Source organism: Paracoccidioides lutzii (genome assembly GCF_000150705.2).
Source record: "Paracoccidioides lutzii Pb01 unplaced genomic scaffold supercont2.11, whole genome shotgun sequence".
In the NCBI taxonomy this organism is placed as follows: domain Eukaryota; kingdom Fungi; phylum Ascomycota; class Eurotiomycetes; order Onygenales; family Ajellomycetaceae; genus Paracoccidioides; species Paracoccidioides lutzii.
Window position 1 is genome coordinate 795509 of NW_015440957.1, and position 17679 is coordinate 813187.

General features: G+C 47.1%; 7 protein-coding genes across 7 annotated transcripts; 2 read left to right on the top strand and 5 right to left on the bottom strand.

Annotated features, from left to right (window-relative positions):
- Window positions 1-623: 623 nt before the first annotated feature.
- Window positions 624-1553, bottom strand: PAAG_04593 (hypothetical protein; the record flags this gene model as incomplete). Its single annotated transcript, XM_002793637.2, has 1 exon — window positions 624-1553. The coding sequence occupies one exon, from the start codon at window positions 1551-1553 to the stop codon at window positions 624-626; it is 930 nt and encodes a 309-aa protein (XP_002793683.2).
- Window positions 1554-2224: 671 nt separating this feature from the next.
- Window positions 2225-3320, bottom strand: PAAG_04594 (66S preribosome component MAK16; the record flags this gene model as incomplete). The annotated part of the gene is made up of 2 exons (XM_002793638.2): window positions 2225-3161; window positions 3259-3320. 2 exons carry the CDS (start codon window positions 3318-3320, stop codon window positions 2225-2227), a joined length of 999 nt encoding a protein of 332 aa, XP_002793684.1.
- Window positions 3321-5127: 1807 nt separating this feature from the next.
- Window positions 5128-7209, bottom strand: PAAG_04596 (acetamidase; the record flags this gene model as incomplete). Its single annotated transcript, XM_002793640.1, has 7 exons — window positions 5128-5237; window positions 5332-5614; window positions 5731-5906; window positions 5965-6239; window positions 6308-6531; window positions 6590-6702; window positions 6783-7209. 7 exons carry the CDS (start codon window positions 7207-7209, stop codon window positions 5128-5130), a joined length of 1608 nt encoding a protein of 535 aa, XP_002793686.1.
- A 640-nt stretch (window positions 7210-7849) lies between these two features.
- On the top strand, window positions 7850-8929 carry PAAG_04597 (malate dehydrogenase; the record flags this gene model as incomplete). Its single annotated transcript, XM_002793641.1, has 1 exon — window positions 7850-8929. One exon carries the CDS (start codon window positions 7850-7852, stop codon window positions 8927-8929), a length of 1080 nt encoding a protein of 359 aa, XP_002793687.1.
- Window positions 8930-9233: 304 nt separating this feature from the next.
- Window positions 9234-12903, bottom strand: PAAG_04598 (pheromone-dependent cell cycle arrest protein Far11; the record flags this gene model as incomplete). Its single annotated transcript, XM_015845311.1, has 8 exons — window positions 9234-10074; window positions 10132-10261; window positions 10321-10499; window positions 10570-10691; window positions 10751-11593; window positions 11645-11733; window positions 11792-11967; window positions 12050-12903. 8 exons carry the CDS (start codon window positions 12901-12903, stop codon window positions 9234-9236), a joined length of 3234 nt encoding a protein of 1077 aa, XP_015699537.1.
- A 712-nt stretch (window positions 12904-13615) lies between these two features.
- Window positions 13616-14504, bottom strand: PAAG_04599 (PAP2 domain-containing protein; the record flags this gene model as incomplete). The annotated part of the gene is made up of 3 exons (XM_002793643.2): window positions 13616-14076; window positions 14178-14367; window positions 14460-14504. 3 exons carry the CDS (start codon window positions 14502-14504, stop codon window positions 13616-13618), a joined length of 696 nt encoding a protein of 231 aa, XP_002793689.1.
- A 1033-nt stretch (window positions 14505-15537) lies between these two features.
- On the top strand, window positions 15538-17436 carry PAAG_04600 (RING finger protein; the record flags this gene model as incomplete). Its single annotated transcript, XM_002793644.1, has 1 exon — window positions 15538-17436. The coding sequence occupies one exon, from the start codon at window positions 15538-15540 to the stop codon at window positions 17434-17436; it is 1899 nt and encodes a 632-aa protein (XP_002793690.1).
- Between the last annotated feature and the right edge of the window lie 243 nt (window positions 17437-17679).

Genomic DNA, 17679 nt, shown 5'->3' on the forward strand with positions numbered 1-17679 from the left:
TTTTTCTCGATATTGCACGGCCATGTCGATTTTCTTTTACAGTATCAATTGCAATGCATACCCCTCGTGACATAGATGGCCATATTAAATTTCTAACCTGTGTCTTTCTGGATAGGGGTATGGAAGGGCACAGAGAGATTTCTTACTCGATTTTTATCTACTTATCTTTGTTTCAGTGCATTTCACAACACTAATCGGTAACGGTTCATGTATTTCCTATTCCCATTTTGTTATATTCAATAGCATTCATGATATCCATATGCCATATTATAGAAAAACTAGCCAAATCTATCCAATACATAGATCATCCAAATGGATATCAAAGTGTTCTTTAGAATTCTCCTATAACTTCCATATATACACCACAAGCTATGTTCATTTCCTATTTGCAGGATTGATATTTATCCATGATAAGAAATAGAAGTGACAGAAAGACCAAGGAGATAAGACGACCAGTAGCATCAAATGCCGGTTGACGGCATATAGGAAGAAAATTCAAACAGAAAAAAAACCATCATGAAGTGCTGATACAATGAATCAGAATGCCCATAAAAACGCCGGAGCTAAACGGATATTAAGTAGAAAGTTAGGAATCAAAAGTCAAACCATGCCGAAAAGTGCTATCAAGAACCCCGTGGAGACCCAAACCATCTCCCAGGCAATCCCGTTGGTGTATTCGTACCATTTCCACCAGCGCTGCCATACGCAGAAGAGCCGTATGGATCTCCAGAATCCCATGGGCGAGTTGACCCTATGTATGCCTCTCCACCTCCAGGGCTCTGTTCGTTTCTACCCCCATTCCCAGGACTCGGATTCCTGGCTGGTGGCGAACTGGTCCTGCCACCGTGCAATCTTGCACGCAGCCGTTCTTGGGCTGATGCTCCCGATGAAGCCCTACCAAGTCCCGTGCCCAATCTGATTTGCTGTGCAGCGGCGGCCTGAGTATTTTGGTAGGATCCTGCCCGCTGGCTGGGGAGAGGACGGACACTGGCGGCAGTTGAAGGTGGAGATGTGTGCGACTGCTGGAAGTCGAGATACGAGCTATCATTCCCTGACATCGCAGTTGCCGTGGCGGGTCGAGCTGGCACATTCATGGATGCAGGTATGAGATGCGGTGGTGCGGTTGGGGCCGATTGTTGTGATGGGTTGCGACCTAGCCGCAGGCTGGAGGTTTGCGGTTGTTGTGATGGTGGTTTGGTGGGACTAGAATCTCCCCATAGATCACCTAGGCCGCTGCCAGCGCCACGACCACCGGCTGTGGAGGCTCCTGGTGCTGGTCCTCCGCCGTAGCCTTGGAAAGGGGTTTGGCTTGCGACGGTGATGGTAGGAAGGGGTGGGGCCGGGGATTTGGGATCAGGAGGCAGCCAGGGAGGAAAGCAGCGGCCTTTCTCTGTGTAGTAGGCTCGCAGGACGTTGGAGATGTGAGAGCAGTCTTCGTTGTCAGCGTCATCGACCTCGTCGCCGGAAGATATGGCACGGCGGAGAGAGTTGAAGCGGGCGCCAAAGCTGGAGACTGCGGTGGAGGATTTGAAGGAGGAGAAGTAGGAGGCCATAACTACATTTACCCCCCTAAGGTGGGCTGTCTGGTTATCTCTGCTAGGATTTTAAAGCCTTTCGAACTCAGGTAAGACCGATATGTGTCGTCTTTTGAGAGAAAGATCACAGCTGGGTAAGGTGGAGATAAGTTTGATTGTGACCTCGAAGGTGAAACCGGGACAATATAGAAGGGGTTAAGGTTTGACCATGGATAAACCGAATGTTGAGGCAGCTTTAATCGGAATCCCTCGACGTCATGCACTATCCCACCAACTGTTCCGTTGTCCTTATTTAAGCTGGAAGACCTAATTGACTGAGAAATATGTTAAAGCTGGAGCAGTTGTTGCATTTGTCTTAAGATAGATTAAAGCACGTGACGATTAGGGTCGTCAAGTAAAGCAAGGGACAGCTTCAGAAAAAAAGATATGCGACAATAAAAGGCTGAAGTGTGACAATAGAGAAGATTCCTATGATGCAAGTAGTAACGAGATCCATTGGAGTAGTTAGAAAAGATATCTAGATATATCTCCACAGAGAATTCCCATTAAGCAGGCAATATCAAGATGTGAGGATTTCCAACAAATCCCGCCGAATGTGTGAACCCTTCAGTATTTCCAAAACGCCATGCAATAAAACTCCCAAACGAAATCCACCAAATTAAATGCTTTTGCGTTATCATAGGCACCATTCAAGCAAATACCCCCTCCTTCACTAGCCCCTCTGTCTCGTACTCAATCTCGACACGGCCCCCTTTCTTTCTTGGCTTGGGTGGGGGAGCGACGCGCTTCCTCTTAGTCCCGGCGGCAGGTTTCTTAGGTTTTTCGTCTGCCTCACTGCTCTCCCCACTCTCTTCGTCGCTATCATCGTCATCGTCATCTTCATCGTCCTCCTCGTCCTCTTCCGCACTATCGCCGCCTAGCCAGTCCTCGATATCCTCCAAATCGTCCCCCTCATCTTCGTCAAGGTCGCTAACATACTCAACTTTACCAACGCCTTCTTCCTCGTCATCCTCCTCCTCCTCTTCTTCCTCCTCGGCCTCAATACCCTCGTCAAGATCTTCATCCCGTTCCCCCTCTCCCTGCCTTTCCAAACCACGGAGAACCTTCTTCCACACCCCTTCCTCAACATTAAGAGGCCGATCGCCATAAGCACCACTTCGTAACCTTTCAATCAATTCCCTCTCAATAGCCCTCTCCACCTTTGCAGCAGCTTCTGCTTTACGTTCCCTAGTTTCCTCTCTCCGCCTGATTTTAGGCGCCAACTTCGCAACCAATTTCTCCCCTAACCTCTCTTCTTCTTTCATAAGTTTCCTTGTCCGTATGGCCACCTGAGTCAGCCTAGTAAGGCGCTGTTTGCACTTGTGAATCAAGAACTTGGGCCAGTAGATTAAGCGCTCGTCGACTTGCTCGAGCGCTTTCGCATAGTTGGACGATAACCGTATCCGTTCCCACCACTTACTGGGCATGTGCGACCGCTCAATGGTCTTCATGTATAGGTACATAGCGCCCGTAGCAGGGTCAGAACGGACCGTGGCATAGCGGGAGTTTGCCAGAGGACATGATTGCCGATTACAGAGACCGGTCACGTTATGTTCGTTTCGGCAGAAAGTTTGGCCTTTTGTAGTCCTACAATGGTAAATGATTAGATAAAGCTCTTAATTATAAGGCACCAAAAGCTCCTTCAACAACACAACGACCCGCGCAATGCAATGAATGAACCTACTTAAGTTTGAAGGAACAAAATTGTTGGTTTATAACCTGCCATACGATTTCGTCTGACGACATATCTGCTGCAAATACAACCCAAGGGCACCTCCTACGAGCACCGGCTGTGACGAACGCGCAATGAACGAGGTTGGCGTTGGCTGAAGATCTCCTCCTCCGCCAGTCGATTTCCCGCCCGCAATTTTTTTTGTTTTAGTGAAAAAAAGCGTTCGGAATGAGGTCACGTGTATTTGCAGCTAGCAGCTCCTGAATCACCAGCCACACCAGCCACACCGCCCAACCTCAACAAATGTTACTCAGTAAGTTTTGGCTGCACAAACATTGAAATCACTCGCAACAACATTCACCGTCCTCCTAAACGCCAGTTGACGTCTCTTTGTCTTCGTGCGGTGAAGTTGTGTACATCCGAATCCATTCAAATCCATCCGAATCCGTTGAGTGGGCTTGATAAAATCGCACTCACCTGGTTGCAGCTGGTGAATTCCTTCAATCAATGATACAACCAAGGTGTCTCTTCGTCCTACAAACCACATAACCCTCTGTGATGTCTCTTGAAAGGAATTACCCGGAATTCACAAAAATTAGTCATTATATTTATATAACAGGTGGGTAGGGTAGACAACCCTCCAAATAAAAAGCTCCTAGATCCAATTTTACTTCATCCTCGTTCGTACTACGGTCAGTAACTTGTTCCTGCAGGAGCTCAGTCGTCGTATTGCGCTTTTTCTTAGCAAATGGGACCAATCCGTACATGTTTGGAGTGTGTATTCCAGCCATCTTCCTTAAACTCAGTGTTATAGATTTCATGAGATACCCAAGCGGGCCTGTTGGTGAACTACTTAAGCAAGATGTTCACTGGGTCTATGGATGGAATGTTTCTGCGAGCGCTGCATCCCTGGAACTTGGGGATATCGTTACTTCATATTTTCTAAAACCATTTGTTGTGAAATTAACTCTCTAAATTATGTCTATATTTCAACATCCCAGCTCAAACTTATCATTCCAGTCGCCATGATATCCATGAATGGGTATTTTCTACCGTCGTGCATGGTGACATATACCATCATACCCCAATCTTATCATGCTCCATACATTTAAGAACCTCCTGATGCTCACCCACCACACCACACTCATACAAAGTCAACACAACAGAACCACCAGAGCTTTCTCTTCACCCATCCTTACCTGTTACCAGAACTTTTACGCACCTTGAATCACTCTTTTGACTCGCCGGCAGCAAGGCCGATTGCGATTGCCCCAAGGTACTTGAGCGCTGCGGGAGATTACATAGGAAAGGCACTGCAGGACTTGGAACAGTCTTGCGTCAAGCGTGATGATTAAGTGAAGGCTGGGTTTGGTAGTGTCATTGAAAGCGGGTGGATGACTTAAAGGCGCAGCAGATTTTGGAAATGAAGACTTGTCGATAATTATTTCCTGCGCTGCTGCTCAGGGTTGAGCCTTTTGAAGTCGGCTGTGTATTCGAGGATGTACCATACGCGCAGTGGGAGGTGGTACTAAACAACTGGAAGCATGTCCCTCGAAGCACAGAATGCTATGCGCTAAAAAGTATGATATGAGTTTTGCGCCACCCGGGCCTGTGAGCTTACGGGCCTAGCGTTTGGACCATGTATTTTGCGAAGGAGGACATGAATTAAGATTGCTGCAAGTAGGGTTATGGTCAAACGGATAACATATCTGTCAGCCTAGAAAAATTGTCTTGACGTGCCCCAAAACCGACTCTGCGCCGCTGGAAAGGAAGAAAGACAATGGAGATGATCATATATTCAATAATTCGTTATGATACGACGATCCCAAATGATATATCAGCCTAGAAATTATACCATTTTATCACCAAATCCAGCCCGCCTTATCTCAAACCCTCCATAATCCTCGCAATCGAAATTGCCTTCTCTTCCCCAAATCTCCCGGTCACAACCTGCAGCGAAACCGGCATTCCTTGAACCAGGTTTATATTGTCTATTCCGCTTAAGTCAGCGTCACCAATCTACACATTTTTTTGATTCTCCATTCTCTAACTCTTCGAAAGATAACGATAAAAAATATGCCTTACATTGCTGATGATTAAAGGCATCGGACTCATTCCGAGCCTTGTAGCTGATCCACTCATTATCTGGCGTGTCGATGGCAGGGTCAACCTTGGTAACGGGAACAGTCAGGGCGGCATAGTCCAGCAAGTTCCAAAGAGCGCTGTAGCCGAGCAATTGCTTGCTTTCGACCCAAGTTCTAGGCTTGAAATTGACCCAGGCCATGACGGGCATGATTAGCGCATCGATACCGACTTTGTTCCAGTGTGCAAGGTACGATTCTCTATAGGCAAGCTTTTGCATTTCGAGCTGTGGATGGGTTAACTTGGCTGAAAAACAATCATGACATGAAATAGAAAAAGGAAAACAAAACCGCCATCCGGTTATCAACTGGCCGCGGCTATGGAAGCTTGGAGTGGACTTACTTCCTGACGCTGAGAAATCGACAGTTTGTCCGTCTCCTCGCCAACTAACATCCCCTGAATCAGGGGCTCATCGGCTAGCTTGCACATTTTTCGGCAGTCTTCTCCGCCATCAGCTTTTACTGCTTTAAGCCATAAATTGATTCCTTCGTCGTGTGAAGAGGAATCCCACTCGATTACTATCGAATGTTAATATTTTCTTTCACGAAAAACTATTAGGAAGCATGCTACGATTACCTTCGTGTCCTGCGGCGCTAAATTTATCTGCAGTTTCACGTAACGCTCGGGATATAGGGGGCTGTGGTCTCACAAACCCATCATCAAAAATGAAAGCGATCTTCAAGGGCCTGTTAGGAGGATTGGCAAGATCTTCTCGCCATGGGACTGGCAAGGCTTTCGGATCGGTTTCCCATGGACGTGAGGAAATGATAGCTTTCATGAACATTTCAATGTTGTCTAGAGTGGAGGTAATGGGACCAGCTACTGGTACAACGTTGTAAACTTGAGTCATCCTGAATTGAAAAATTGTTAGACTTGAATCTCACAGCCTTTGTCTCTCATATGGAATTCATCTGCTTACGAAGACTTTTCCCATGGTATGCGACCTACTGAAGGGAGTAATCCATATAAGCCTTGCAATGCGGCGGGGATTCGGATTGAGCCTCCTATATCTGTCCCGATGCCGATGATGCTTCCTCGGGCCCCGACTATTGCACCTTCACCGCCAGAGCTACCACCTGAGATAAGATGTTTATTCAATGCATTCACGGATTGTCCAAATACATGGTTATATGAATCCGACATCTGTTCACGAAGTAGTTAGTTCCACAAGTCCGGATGTTTCTAAACAGAGCAAACCCACCATCAGTGACTGCGGTATATTCGTCTTCACATATAACACAGCACCTAGTGACAACAAAAGTTTAACCACGGTTCCCGATTTCTTTGCTGGTTTTCCAATTAAACCAGCCCATCCTAAACATTCGCATGTTAGTAACCAGCAAACATACAACATTAGCGCAAAAAGTAGAGCTAGACTTGTCCAGCTTGCCTACCGACAGTGGTATCAACACCCTCAATCTCAAACCCGTCTTTGATCGAGATTGGCAATCCATGCAACGGCCCAACCAGACTCCCCGTCCTCGCCAAGTGCTCGTCGAGTTGTTTCGCCTGCTCCAGCGCACGCTCGAAGAACATTTCAGTACAGCAGTTGATTAACTGATGCGCAACTGCAGCTCGTTTGCAAAACGCTGTCGTTACCTCGAGACTTGAGAGCTCTCGGGTAGAAATCTTGCTTAATAGAGTGGAAGCATCGGTAACATTTGTAATTTGCTTCTCTCTGTCTGAGAGGATATCGCAGGATTCAATAACATCTGTGGAATTAACGAAATCTGCGGGGATGTTGGGCAGTCGCCACGCAAGAGGGATAGATTCTGCTTGACCCCAGCGCTTCTCGCGGACGATTTCTTTCCAGTGGACCATTTTTTAAATTTTTCTGTGAGGTTTGTAACTTCAAGGACTCGTCTATCTTGTATCCTCCCAGCAATGCTGTATTCTAATGAAGGTGTGTTTCTTTTCCAAAGACGTGTCTAGACGTGTTGTCAATTGCTCGCTGATTCTAACGGTCTAACGGAAGCCTAGAAAGTCAAATGCCAAATTAAACAGTATGAGGGGAGACCCTTAGAAACGACACATTCCTGCACGTATTCGTGGGGACGATAGGACGGATACAAAAAGCCGTTGTTAACATTGCGGGGTTGGTTTTACGGAGGTCGGGGAAATGTAGTTGCGAGTGCCGGTTCTCTGTTCCCGGCACTCGGCACAGAGATCTGTAGCCGAAACATCCCCGCGCATCCCGATCAGGAAACATGTTGACAATGATTGCCGGAAACAATCCATCCAAAATGCCGAAAAATTTCATTTTCATCGGCCATCGTTACGATATTGTTTTTGCGGGGCCTCAGTCCATGTACTAATTATATGGAGTAGATTTATGGAGCTATCCGCGCTAGGCGCCAGCCAACTATCGGGAAATCTTCGGAACCACCACAAGCTCCCGAAAGCTAGCGTGAAAGCAGGTCTACATAGTTAATCCGGCAAACTCTAGGTAATAAGTTTCAACATGGCTTCACCTCAACCCCAATCCCAAACCATTCTAATAGCCCCCTCTGTAGCTGATGCGTTTACTCGGAAACTCCTTGAAAAACAGGGTGTCCCTCCCCAGAACGCCGCCATAATCGCAAAATGCCTTGTCGAAGCAGATCTGCGCGGTGTTGATAGCCATGGCATAAACCGGATCCCTTCGTATCTGACTCGGATTCGACAGGGTGTTCTAGACCCAGCTGCCATACCATCTGTACGCCAAGTCACCCCAGTCGTTGCCCAAGTAGATGGACATAACGGCTTCGGCTTCGTTGCCGCAAATACAGCCATGGAACGTGCGATCGCCATGGCGAAGGACTATGGCATCGGGATGGTCTCCGTTACGCATTCAAACCACTTCGGCATGTCCGCTTCATATGTCCAGCAGGCGATCGAGGATGATATGATGAGTCTTGTTTTCACAAATTCTTCTCCCGCACTGCCGGCATGGGGCGGGAGGGAGAAACTCATGGGCGTCTCGCCCATAGCATGCGGGGCACCCGCCGGCGGCAAGTCAGGAGTGCCGTTCATACTCGACATGGCACCGTCTGTCGCAGCTAGGGGCAAGATATACAAAGCCCTGCGACGTGGGGAGCGAATTCCGGACGACTGGGCATCGGATAAGAATGGATCCCCGACTACAGATCCTGCGGCGGCTTTAAATGGGGTAATGTTACCCATGGGAGGGCCTAAGGGGTCCGCTCTAGCAATTATGATGGATGTATTTTCGGGCGTTTTGTCCGGTTCTGCGTTTGCTGGGCATGTTACGGGGCCGTATGATCCGTCGAAAGAGGCTGATGTAGGGCATTTCATTGTGGTAATTAAGCCGGACTTGTTTATGGGGTTGGAGGAGTTTAAAGAGCGGATGGATTATTTGTATCAGAGGGTTGTTGGGGGGGAGAGGATGGAAGGTGTCGACAGAATTTACTATCCTGGAGAAATTGAGCTGCTGACTGCAAAGAAAAGGAGGGAGGAAGGGATCCCGTACGTAACGGAGGAGATTGAGGCGTTGAACAGAGAGGCGGATGAGGTGGAAGTTACGCATTTGGACGATATTTGATCTTCAGGTGAGAAGTCGCCTCCAGTATCAAAGAAGAGGGATGCATTTATTCTCAAATTAATTATAGAAATGAAATCATAATGATGGATATCAAGCGGAACAAAAACCATGCGAAAGAAAGCATGCAAAGCGAGAGGACACATGAATCAAAAGAAACAATGCTAGACAATCTGCCGTCTACATACACTTAGTCATTCCAAAAGAAAGAATACCATCTACAACATTAGCAAAAGAAAGACGTAAATGGTCCCCGAAAAAATGGTTGAAAGGGGGGCCAACATGGCAGAGAATAATGGTGTTCTCCTCACCAACCCTCTGGTGCAATCATCCCAGGCTCCGCCCATTCTCCACCATTAATGTCCGACATCGGCTCACCCTCCTCGCTAGCCGCATTTACCATCTCATCCCCTGACATCCCCCAATCCATATTCTCTAGCTCACGAACAAAGAAATCCCGCTCCTCTTCCATCAGTGTATTCGCATCCTCAAACGCCATTGTATTTTTATATTTGCGCAGATGCCACCAGTGTGTGAGTCCCCGCAATGTCTGCTCCATAGGTAGAGATTCCTCAACTTCAGCATCCACATCGCTGCCAGCCAACCAGTCATCGCGTAGTTCTGGGCGACAGTACAGATAAATGGCAGTGATAACACGCATGTGGCTCTGCCGCCATTTTCGTCCGCAGTAGGGGACTTGCGATTTCACTAGCTTGAGAGTGTAGAGTCGGAGATGCGGATCGGGGACCTTGATCCCCTTGCGGAGGATGTTGCTTGATTTGTATTGGACAAGCAGGAGGCATCTGTGCGCTTTGTCTCGAGTGATTTTCTGCATTATGTGTAGGAAGTTTATGGAGGAGAAGAAGTTTCGAAAAGAGTAGGTAGTGACTGGTCCATTGGTGGCGGGAGCGTTGGCATAACCTAACTCGTCGACTTCAGGAAGAAGAGGAGACCTGTTCATAGGGATGGATTGCGGTTTGTCTGGTGAGTGTGGGCGGGAGGAGTTACCAGATGCCGATGGATTGGAGGTTTTATTCCGAAGGATTGGAGGGGGGACTGCATCCTCCTCGCTGTCCAGGTCCAAAGGTTCAGGGGAGGGTGCGATCTCTGGGGGGTTATTAGAGTGGACGTGGCAAAAGCGGAAAAAACTGGACCGAGTTAGGGAGCCTTCTAATCGACATATACATCTGGAATAGGTTACATACCTCAAATCCTCTCGATCATTCTTTTGGGCAACAGCTTTATCCACTTCTTGGTGTATAAACATCTTCAATATGAGGGGAAGGTAATTTGAATCAAGAAGCAATTGTGTCATGTATTCGAATTTCAGTATGTCTGTAATATGCACGTTAACAAAATATCATACTAAAACGGCAGATAGCATTGAACCATACGTGATCGTTTGAAAAACTTCAGCATGAGTAAAAGACATCCCGAGATAGCACTCGAAGTTATTTCTCGGAGTCTGATGGCATCTAGCTCTTCGGCGTCCACTTTATCGTCTTCCCGCTCAATATCTTGAGAACCTGTATTTGGTGCCGCCTCATCATCAAAGGCAGAGTTTCTGGGTTGGCTAAAATATCAATAACCGTTAGTTAGCTTTCCAGAACCATACCGATAAGCAATATCGTCACAAGACCCACCCTTGTCGAAAGCCATTTTGTCCGTTTGCCTTGGTCTGCAATGAGGCAGACTCCGTGATATTGATTAAAATTTCTTTCAAAAGAACTATGACGATAGACTGTAGATGCGGAAAAGCCTGGCTCTGTAGTACAGTTATTAGCTAGGAAGTCCAGAAGCAGACAGGGTAAAAGGTAAACTTACATAAAAGTCTTCAACCGCATCTAGACGCTCCTGGACGTATGGATCATCGGATTCTTTTACATGTTGAACACCGTCGGGTTTCTTCATTCGTAGCTTCGTAGCTTCAGAGTCCAATTCAACATCGTCCAGCAAATCAGGCTGCTGTTTTTCATCAAATTCCGTTGCCTCCCAGCCTCTATCATATTTCAAAAACCTCTCTCGCTCCTCCCATAGCTGACGCATTGCTCTCGTCATCTTCATTCGACTAGAAAACAGCTCTCCAGCTTCGATAATAGAGGCAGGGACATCGCTACCCTCCCATTTCTTACCCACCACTCTATCTTGAAGTTCACTGCTCCCCTTACCGCCAATATCATTACTTGTTTGATCGAGGGGCGGATACATAAAAGGGAAGTGTTGGTTTGTTTGATAGTTTTGCTTTTTGCCCCCTTTGCCACCTGGTCCCATTGGCGAAGGCGGCGGAGATGGTGCAGGGGTCGCAATGTGCACAGATTGGTGAAGAATCGATCCATTTCCACTTGTTGATGACGGTCCAATGCCCGAAAATAAGTTTGAGGTTGAACTGTATCTGCTAGAGTGGCTTGGTAATGGAGGAAGCACTGAATTGTTCTCCAACTCAAAAGGTACCAAGGGAGGCGGGGGATTGTAAGCGGGATATTTCGAAGTAATTTCCTGTCGAAAGATGTGATAGTCGAGCGGGGAAGCGGTAAGAACCGGAAGATTAGAAGACTTCGACGCGGCTTCCTGGGCATCATATTTGGGCTCGAGATCGGCTTTGACTTTCGCCAGGCTGTCGGATCCTCCAAATAGCAGTAACAGACATTTCCATAATAGAAGGGTAACCTAGAAATATTATTAGAAAGAGGAAGTTCCGTAAAATCAAAAGCAATTTACCCTGGTCAGCGGAATCATTGTGGCTTCCTCCCAGCGCAACCGAGCAATAATTTCAACCAGAAAAACAAGAATATTTGGCCTTAAAGCAGCTGCAAGTAACAGAATTAGCTGCGAATATATAATCGTGGTGAGCATACAAAAACCTACCGATATCTTTTTTCAGGCCCAGTTGATCTTGGTTGGATTCTTCCTGTTTACGTGCAACCTCTACCACAAGATACATAGCAGTGAGAATTAAATTTGCCTCACGCTCCCGGGCAGCGTAATATGCGGCTGTTCCATTCTCTGTTTCGAAAAACTTCACATCCGTTCCTGTTATCGGTCTAACATTGGAGGATCAGAATAAGTGAAATAATAATACTTTCAAGAATACGTTATGGGCAAAAAGTAGCGGGGGTAACTGACTGGTCCTTCTCAAAAATGCGTTTCATAGTCTCAAACAGTATGGGAATTCCGCCGCATTGCTGCACAAGCAAAACATTATTTACCATCCATTTGATCTGCATTGATTTTGATTTCGGAAACTCTTCCGCTGACTCAAACTTAGAAAATCCATCCGGATGATCTTCGGAAACCTTGCCCGCAGTGACGGCCCAAGTGCCCGTGATAATATAGCATATCACCTCGAGGGTTTCAATTCGGGTGAACAAATCTGAATTATCGAGAGATTCGACCGTGCGCGAAATAAAGTTCACACGCATCTCGTCGCTAGCATCAATCCACGAAACCTCAGAGGCCGGTGGGTTCGGGAGATTGTGACAAAACTCAGACCAGTTCTGGTCAAATGAAGCCTTGGATCCCAGAAGCATAAGACGATCCGGTTCGTTGTATTGAAACCACTCATCCACTTCCTCCGGAAATGGCTGACAGTCGGCGTACTCAAAAGCATAAGCCGGCTGTTCGGGCTTTGGCATTTCATGTACAAATTTCCGTAGTTGTGCCAAACTTAAGGAATCTGTTGGAGACTGGTTTTGCGGCACGGGTGCTGGGGGTGGTGGCTTCAGAGGTGGTGGTGGAGCAGCTGCATCCCTACGCAACTCCGGACGCACCAGTTCTCGTCCATGGCGTTGGAGAAGCCCGGGAAAGTCATCGCGATCAATCTTGCAGGCTTTTTCAGCCTTAAAGCCCTCTACTAGTTCTGGCATTAGCTGCTCATCGGGAAACGTGGAGATATCAGTTCCCGTCTGGTCAATCTCGTCGGCGCGGACGAAATGGTGTTCCGGCACGTCAGAGCGCCGGGATTTCGAAGAAGAATCCATCCCTTTCTAACTAAAGATTGCCGGCGCCAAATTTGCTAAAAGCAAGCTTAGAAATAAATATAGTTGTAACGCGTGATCATTTGGGAAAAATGTCCGATATTATGTCGCGTTCAGAATATTCACACCTCAGGGTCTGATGCCGAGAGAGGGTAAAATAAAGGCAAACAGCCACAACATAGAGATTCTAGAGAAGAATTCTTCATGGTCAATTAGACCTATGCACAGTGGGCTGAGAGCAAGTCAGTCATAGTTTCGTTTCCTGCATTGCAGAGTTCCATATCAAAACGTCCTCGCTTTTATTCCATGGAAGCTCTTTTGAGGCCGAAGTTTGAACAACCAAACGGAGGCGGAATAATATAATCCCGAACGCCAATAACGTGCCTCTTAACGACAACCCTTGGAACCAACATCCTACTTGAAAGAACCAAGAATAATCTACAGAGCACAGAATACCATGGATATCATTGCTAGTTCCAGGAGGCGTGCTGAAGTCTGCTACATTCTATAGCTCGAGCTGCTCACTTGATCTACCTATATATGAATGTTTCTAGAAAAGATGGCTTCCCCGAAACATTCCATGTCAACATAATATACCAACAACTTTCAGCCTTCATGCCAGCCGCGCAGACTAGATTACAGTTACGTGGGATCATATATATATTGCAAATGGGAATCCTCGAAATTGGGTGTAGGTCGCCATTCAGGGAAGCGGTTAGTTAATCTTGCCGGATGCTTTCGCTGCCCGTCTTGCTATCAATCTCTTCTCCTCCCATCGTTGCCAACCTGCCTCCACAAGATCTTCTCTGACGAGCAGATCGCGCATCCTAGCCATCCTTGCTAGTCGCGTTTCCAAAGCCCAGTCGACCCAACCCCACTGCCTGAGCTGGCTTGAGAACCAGAACCATAATACACTGCAGACCACCCCGGCAACGAAGCCAGCAACAACCTGTCGGGGAGTGTGGTAGTTTAGGTATATGCGGCTTATGGCAACTGCACAGGCACAGGCACAGGCTAATACTGCGACAGCTGCTCGTTGGGTATATGTAGACGGAGAACAGGTGCTGGAAGTATCGGGCACGTGCCGAACGAGGAGAAAGAATGTTAAGGAGAGAGAAAAGAAGGCAACAAATTGCGAGTGTGAAGATGGCATGCCATAACCCTTTCCATAGATCTCTGTTAGGATTGGAATTAGTCAAGTTAGCGCAATTGACACACTCGCTATTGTAAAAGAGAATATTGAGGTATTGGGAAGAAACGAAGTTGACAGGACATACGCTGTGGCCTCTCTTCCCGTATTATCCTCTTCAGTAAGAAGTTGATGGCTTCACATAGCATCTGACCGGCAAACATGAAGAGGACTTCGACCTCACGCGTCGCCCAGATAAGGGTAAGATAAATAACACAGATTGCTTGTGGGGCCAGTGATAGTAAGGCGGAAACGTAGGATAGAGGATCTTCGGGGTTCTAATTATTTAGCACCAGGGTGAATGTCAGTTTCCGTCCCAGTCCAAAAGGGTTGCATTGCAATGTCGACGAACGAAAATAACAAGACTCACATAATTAACATGAGTCAAGGACAACGATGCCAGAGGAACCTCCATGTTATCCGGCTTCAAATGGAAGACCCCGCAAAAAGGTCAAACTGACTATATAAGCGCTTTTTTGTAAGATGCTATTAGCGAGGCTACTGATGTTATTATTTCTGTCAAATTGAGCAATATGAACAGACAAATATAATTAAATATGCCAAAAGGATTGATCAAGCTCAGATGCAATTAGTATGTATTATATTCCATCGCAACAGGTTTAACGAAGAGACTATTCTTTGTCAACGGGAGCTCGTGCCCCCTAAGTTGCGGCGGCTGTGGTTGTTCTTTTATCTATGCCCGACCGATTCGCGAAAATCGGCGGTCGCTGGTCCCTCCTCAAGCACGTCAGAGTATCCTTAGATACAAAAGTGATACAGAAGTCGGGATCCAGATTAGAAGCGAGAAATAAAATAAACAAAAATAAAAATAAAAATGACGAGAGAAATGATATGCCGAGAGAAAGAAACGGATATCCCTGTAAAACGGTGGCTAGAAGCCACCGAAACCTTTTGCGGACTCTTAGTGGTGCCTTGTCTGTCCGACTAACCCCCGTTGGGGCAGAAAGTCTAACCCAGCTATTTTTTTAAGGATGACTGCAAAATATATATTTTTGGCCGCAATCCCTCCAATTTCCCTCCTCTCACCACCATCTCTCTTCCACTTTAACTTCCTATTCCCACCTACAGAGTGTCAGCATGTCAGCACAGAAGAAGCGATGACCTGGGGAGATATCATTCCTACGTCCACTCATTCTATTCAATCTCCCATGCACCAATATCTAGATCCACCCTCCTAGGATCCGCAGTCACATAACCCCGCAATGGTGATGATAGGACCTGCTTTTTTAATGCAAGAGGATAACTTCAAATGACGCTGTTTTCAACCTTGGGGGCTGGTCTAACCTATCTATCCTAGCCGTCTGATGCTTAGCTGCTCCGGGACACTGTTCTGTTCATTAAGACCTCGTTCTTGATCCCCTCACTGGCTGTCCATATACGGCTCTGAACCAGGAACGGATTTTTGGGAAAACAGCCAAATAAAGAAAATGGACGAACCATGCGAAGATGAAAGGGCCGTTGAACTATCGTCTATTGCTGCGATATATCCAGAAATCGTTATAGATCCCAGTGCTAAGTTCAAGGCCTCTCTTGAACTTCCAGTCTCTCCCACAGTCCCTTTAAAAGTCCTTTTTCAGCGCCCAAAATCATCGCTTCCAACGCCTCCGACATCTCTCGACCCCGACGACAGTGGTACAGTGTCGCAGGTTGATGCTCAGGAAACGGCCCCCTTATCTCTCTCACATTTGCCACCCTTGAAATTAGATATCGAACTTCCTGATGGGTATCCCTCGCTTGCATCTCCTCATTTCTCCATCACGACAAACCCGGATTGGCTACCGCCGTACAAAGTCGCCGAGTTTTTAACTGATGGCAAGAGATTATGGGAGGAATGCGGAAAAGACTTTGTCGTTTTTACTTATATCGACCATCTACAGCAATTAGCGGAGAGGGCATTTGACCTTAGCGGAGACCATGAGGACCCCGTCATTTTTTCACGAGATTTAAAGGTTGCACTTATGGATTTTAACATTAAATCTAAGCGGGAAAAGTTTGAACAGGAAGGTTTCGAGTGTGGTGTTTGTTTAGAGCCCAAAAAAGGAGCAGTTTGCCATCGGATGTTGCTGTGTTCTCATGTCTTCTGCATCAGTTGTCTCCAGGGATTTTATAATGCTTGCATAAAAGAGGGGAATGTCGATAATGTGAAGTGCTTGGCCCCAGGCTGCGGGAAATATCCAGTACCTGAACCCCAAGATGGGGTTATGGGATATGCAGATCCGAGGAGCTATAAGAAAAAGGATCGAACTCTTAATCCAAGTGAGCTGTTACAGATTCCACTGGATCAGGAAGTTGTACAGCGCTATGTCCAGCTCAAAAGAAAGCGAAAGTTGGAGTCAGACAAAACAATTGTCTACTGTCCTCGCCAATGGTGTCAGGGAGCTGCTCGCTCAAAAAGACATCTGAAACGAGACGTCACAGTGGATGAGTTTGAATTATCGGATGACGAGTACGATGAAACCAAACCTGCCCCATTTGACCCGCTTGGACCAGAAGAACAACTCCCACCCATGTCACAACGTCTGTCGGTATGCGAGGATTGCAGCTACGCATTCTGCAGCGTCTGTAAAAAGGGTTGGCATGGCGAGTTGGCTTTTTGCTATCCGCGAAGAACTGCAGAGCTATCCGCAGCGGACAAGGCCAGCGAAGATTATATCAAAACGGACACTGCGCCCTGCCCAACCTGTGAAGCCCGCTGCCAGAAGGCAATGGGTTGCAACCACATGATCTGCTTCAATTGCAACACCCACTTCTGCTATTTGTGTTCGAGCTGGCTTTTTGAATCCAATCCATACAGCCATTTTAACGACCCAGATGGTGGTTGTTACATGCGACTTTGGGAGCTGGAAGAAGGCGATGATTCCGGACCTGCACCACCGGACTGGGATCGTGCAGCTGCTGAAATGCAAGACATGGACAGCGGTGATGACGACAACGCTGATGACCTTGAGTGGGAAATAGCCGCTGAAACCGGCAACAATGGCAACTGGGGCGGAAATCGCCAACGACAACCAGCTCCCGGCCAACCAGCAGTTCCTCGAAATGCAGTACGACATCGAGGTAATCGAGCACCCCCTCCCGCACCGGTGCCCCCAGGCGTCAATGCAAACCAACAAAATGGACGTCGCCCAGACGTTGCAGCTCGTGCTGCCGCTGCTGAACAACAGGTTCAGGCCCAGGCCATCGCTGAGGCTCGCGGTCATCAGCTTAATCCACCCAATCCCCAACCACCCAGACAGATGGCAGGGCTGCAGCGGTTTCTGCAGCTGGTGCAGAATGACCAGGAAGATGAATGGGATAGTGATGAGTTGGAGGAAGTTTATTTATAATATTTTCCACTCAATGTGCTTGAAATTTTCACCCACTACTTCCTCTTCTTATAAATATGTTGATGCTGGATTCCATCAACATACCGTTGCCATACATGCCTTGGATATACACCAAAGACTTTCTCCGGCTTACTTAAACAGGGCTACTAACATGACTAGTCTTGTGTTTTTCCGTTTCTTTTGTTTTTTATGAAGATTTCAGGCGCTCCACCATACGACCTAATGCACCCCCCAAAGGAGCTT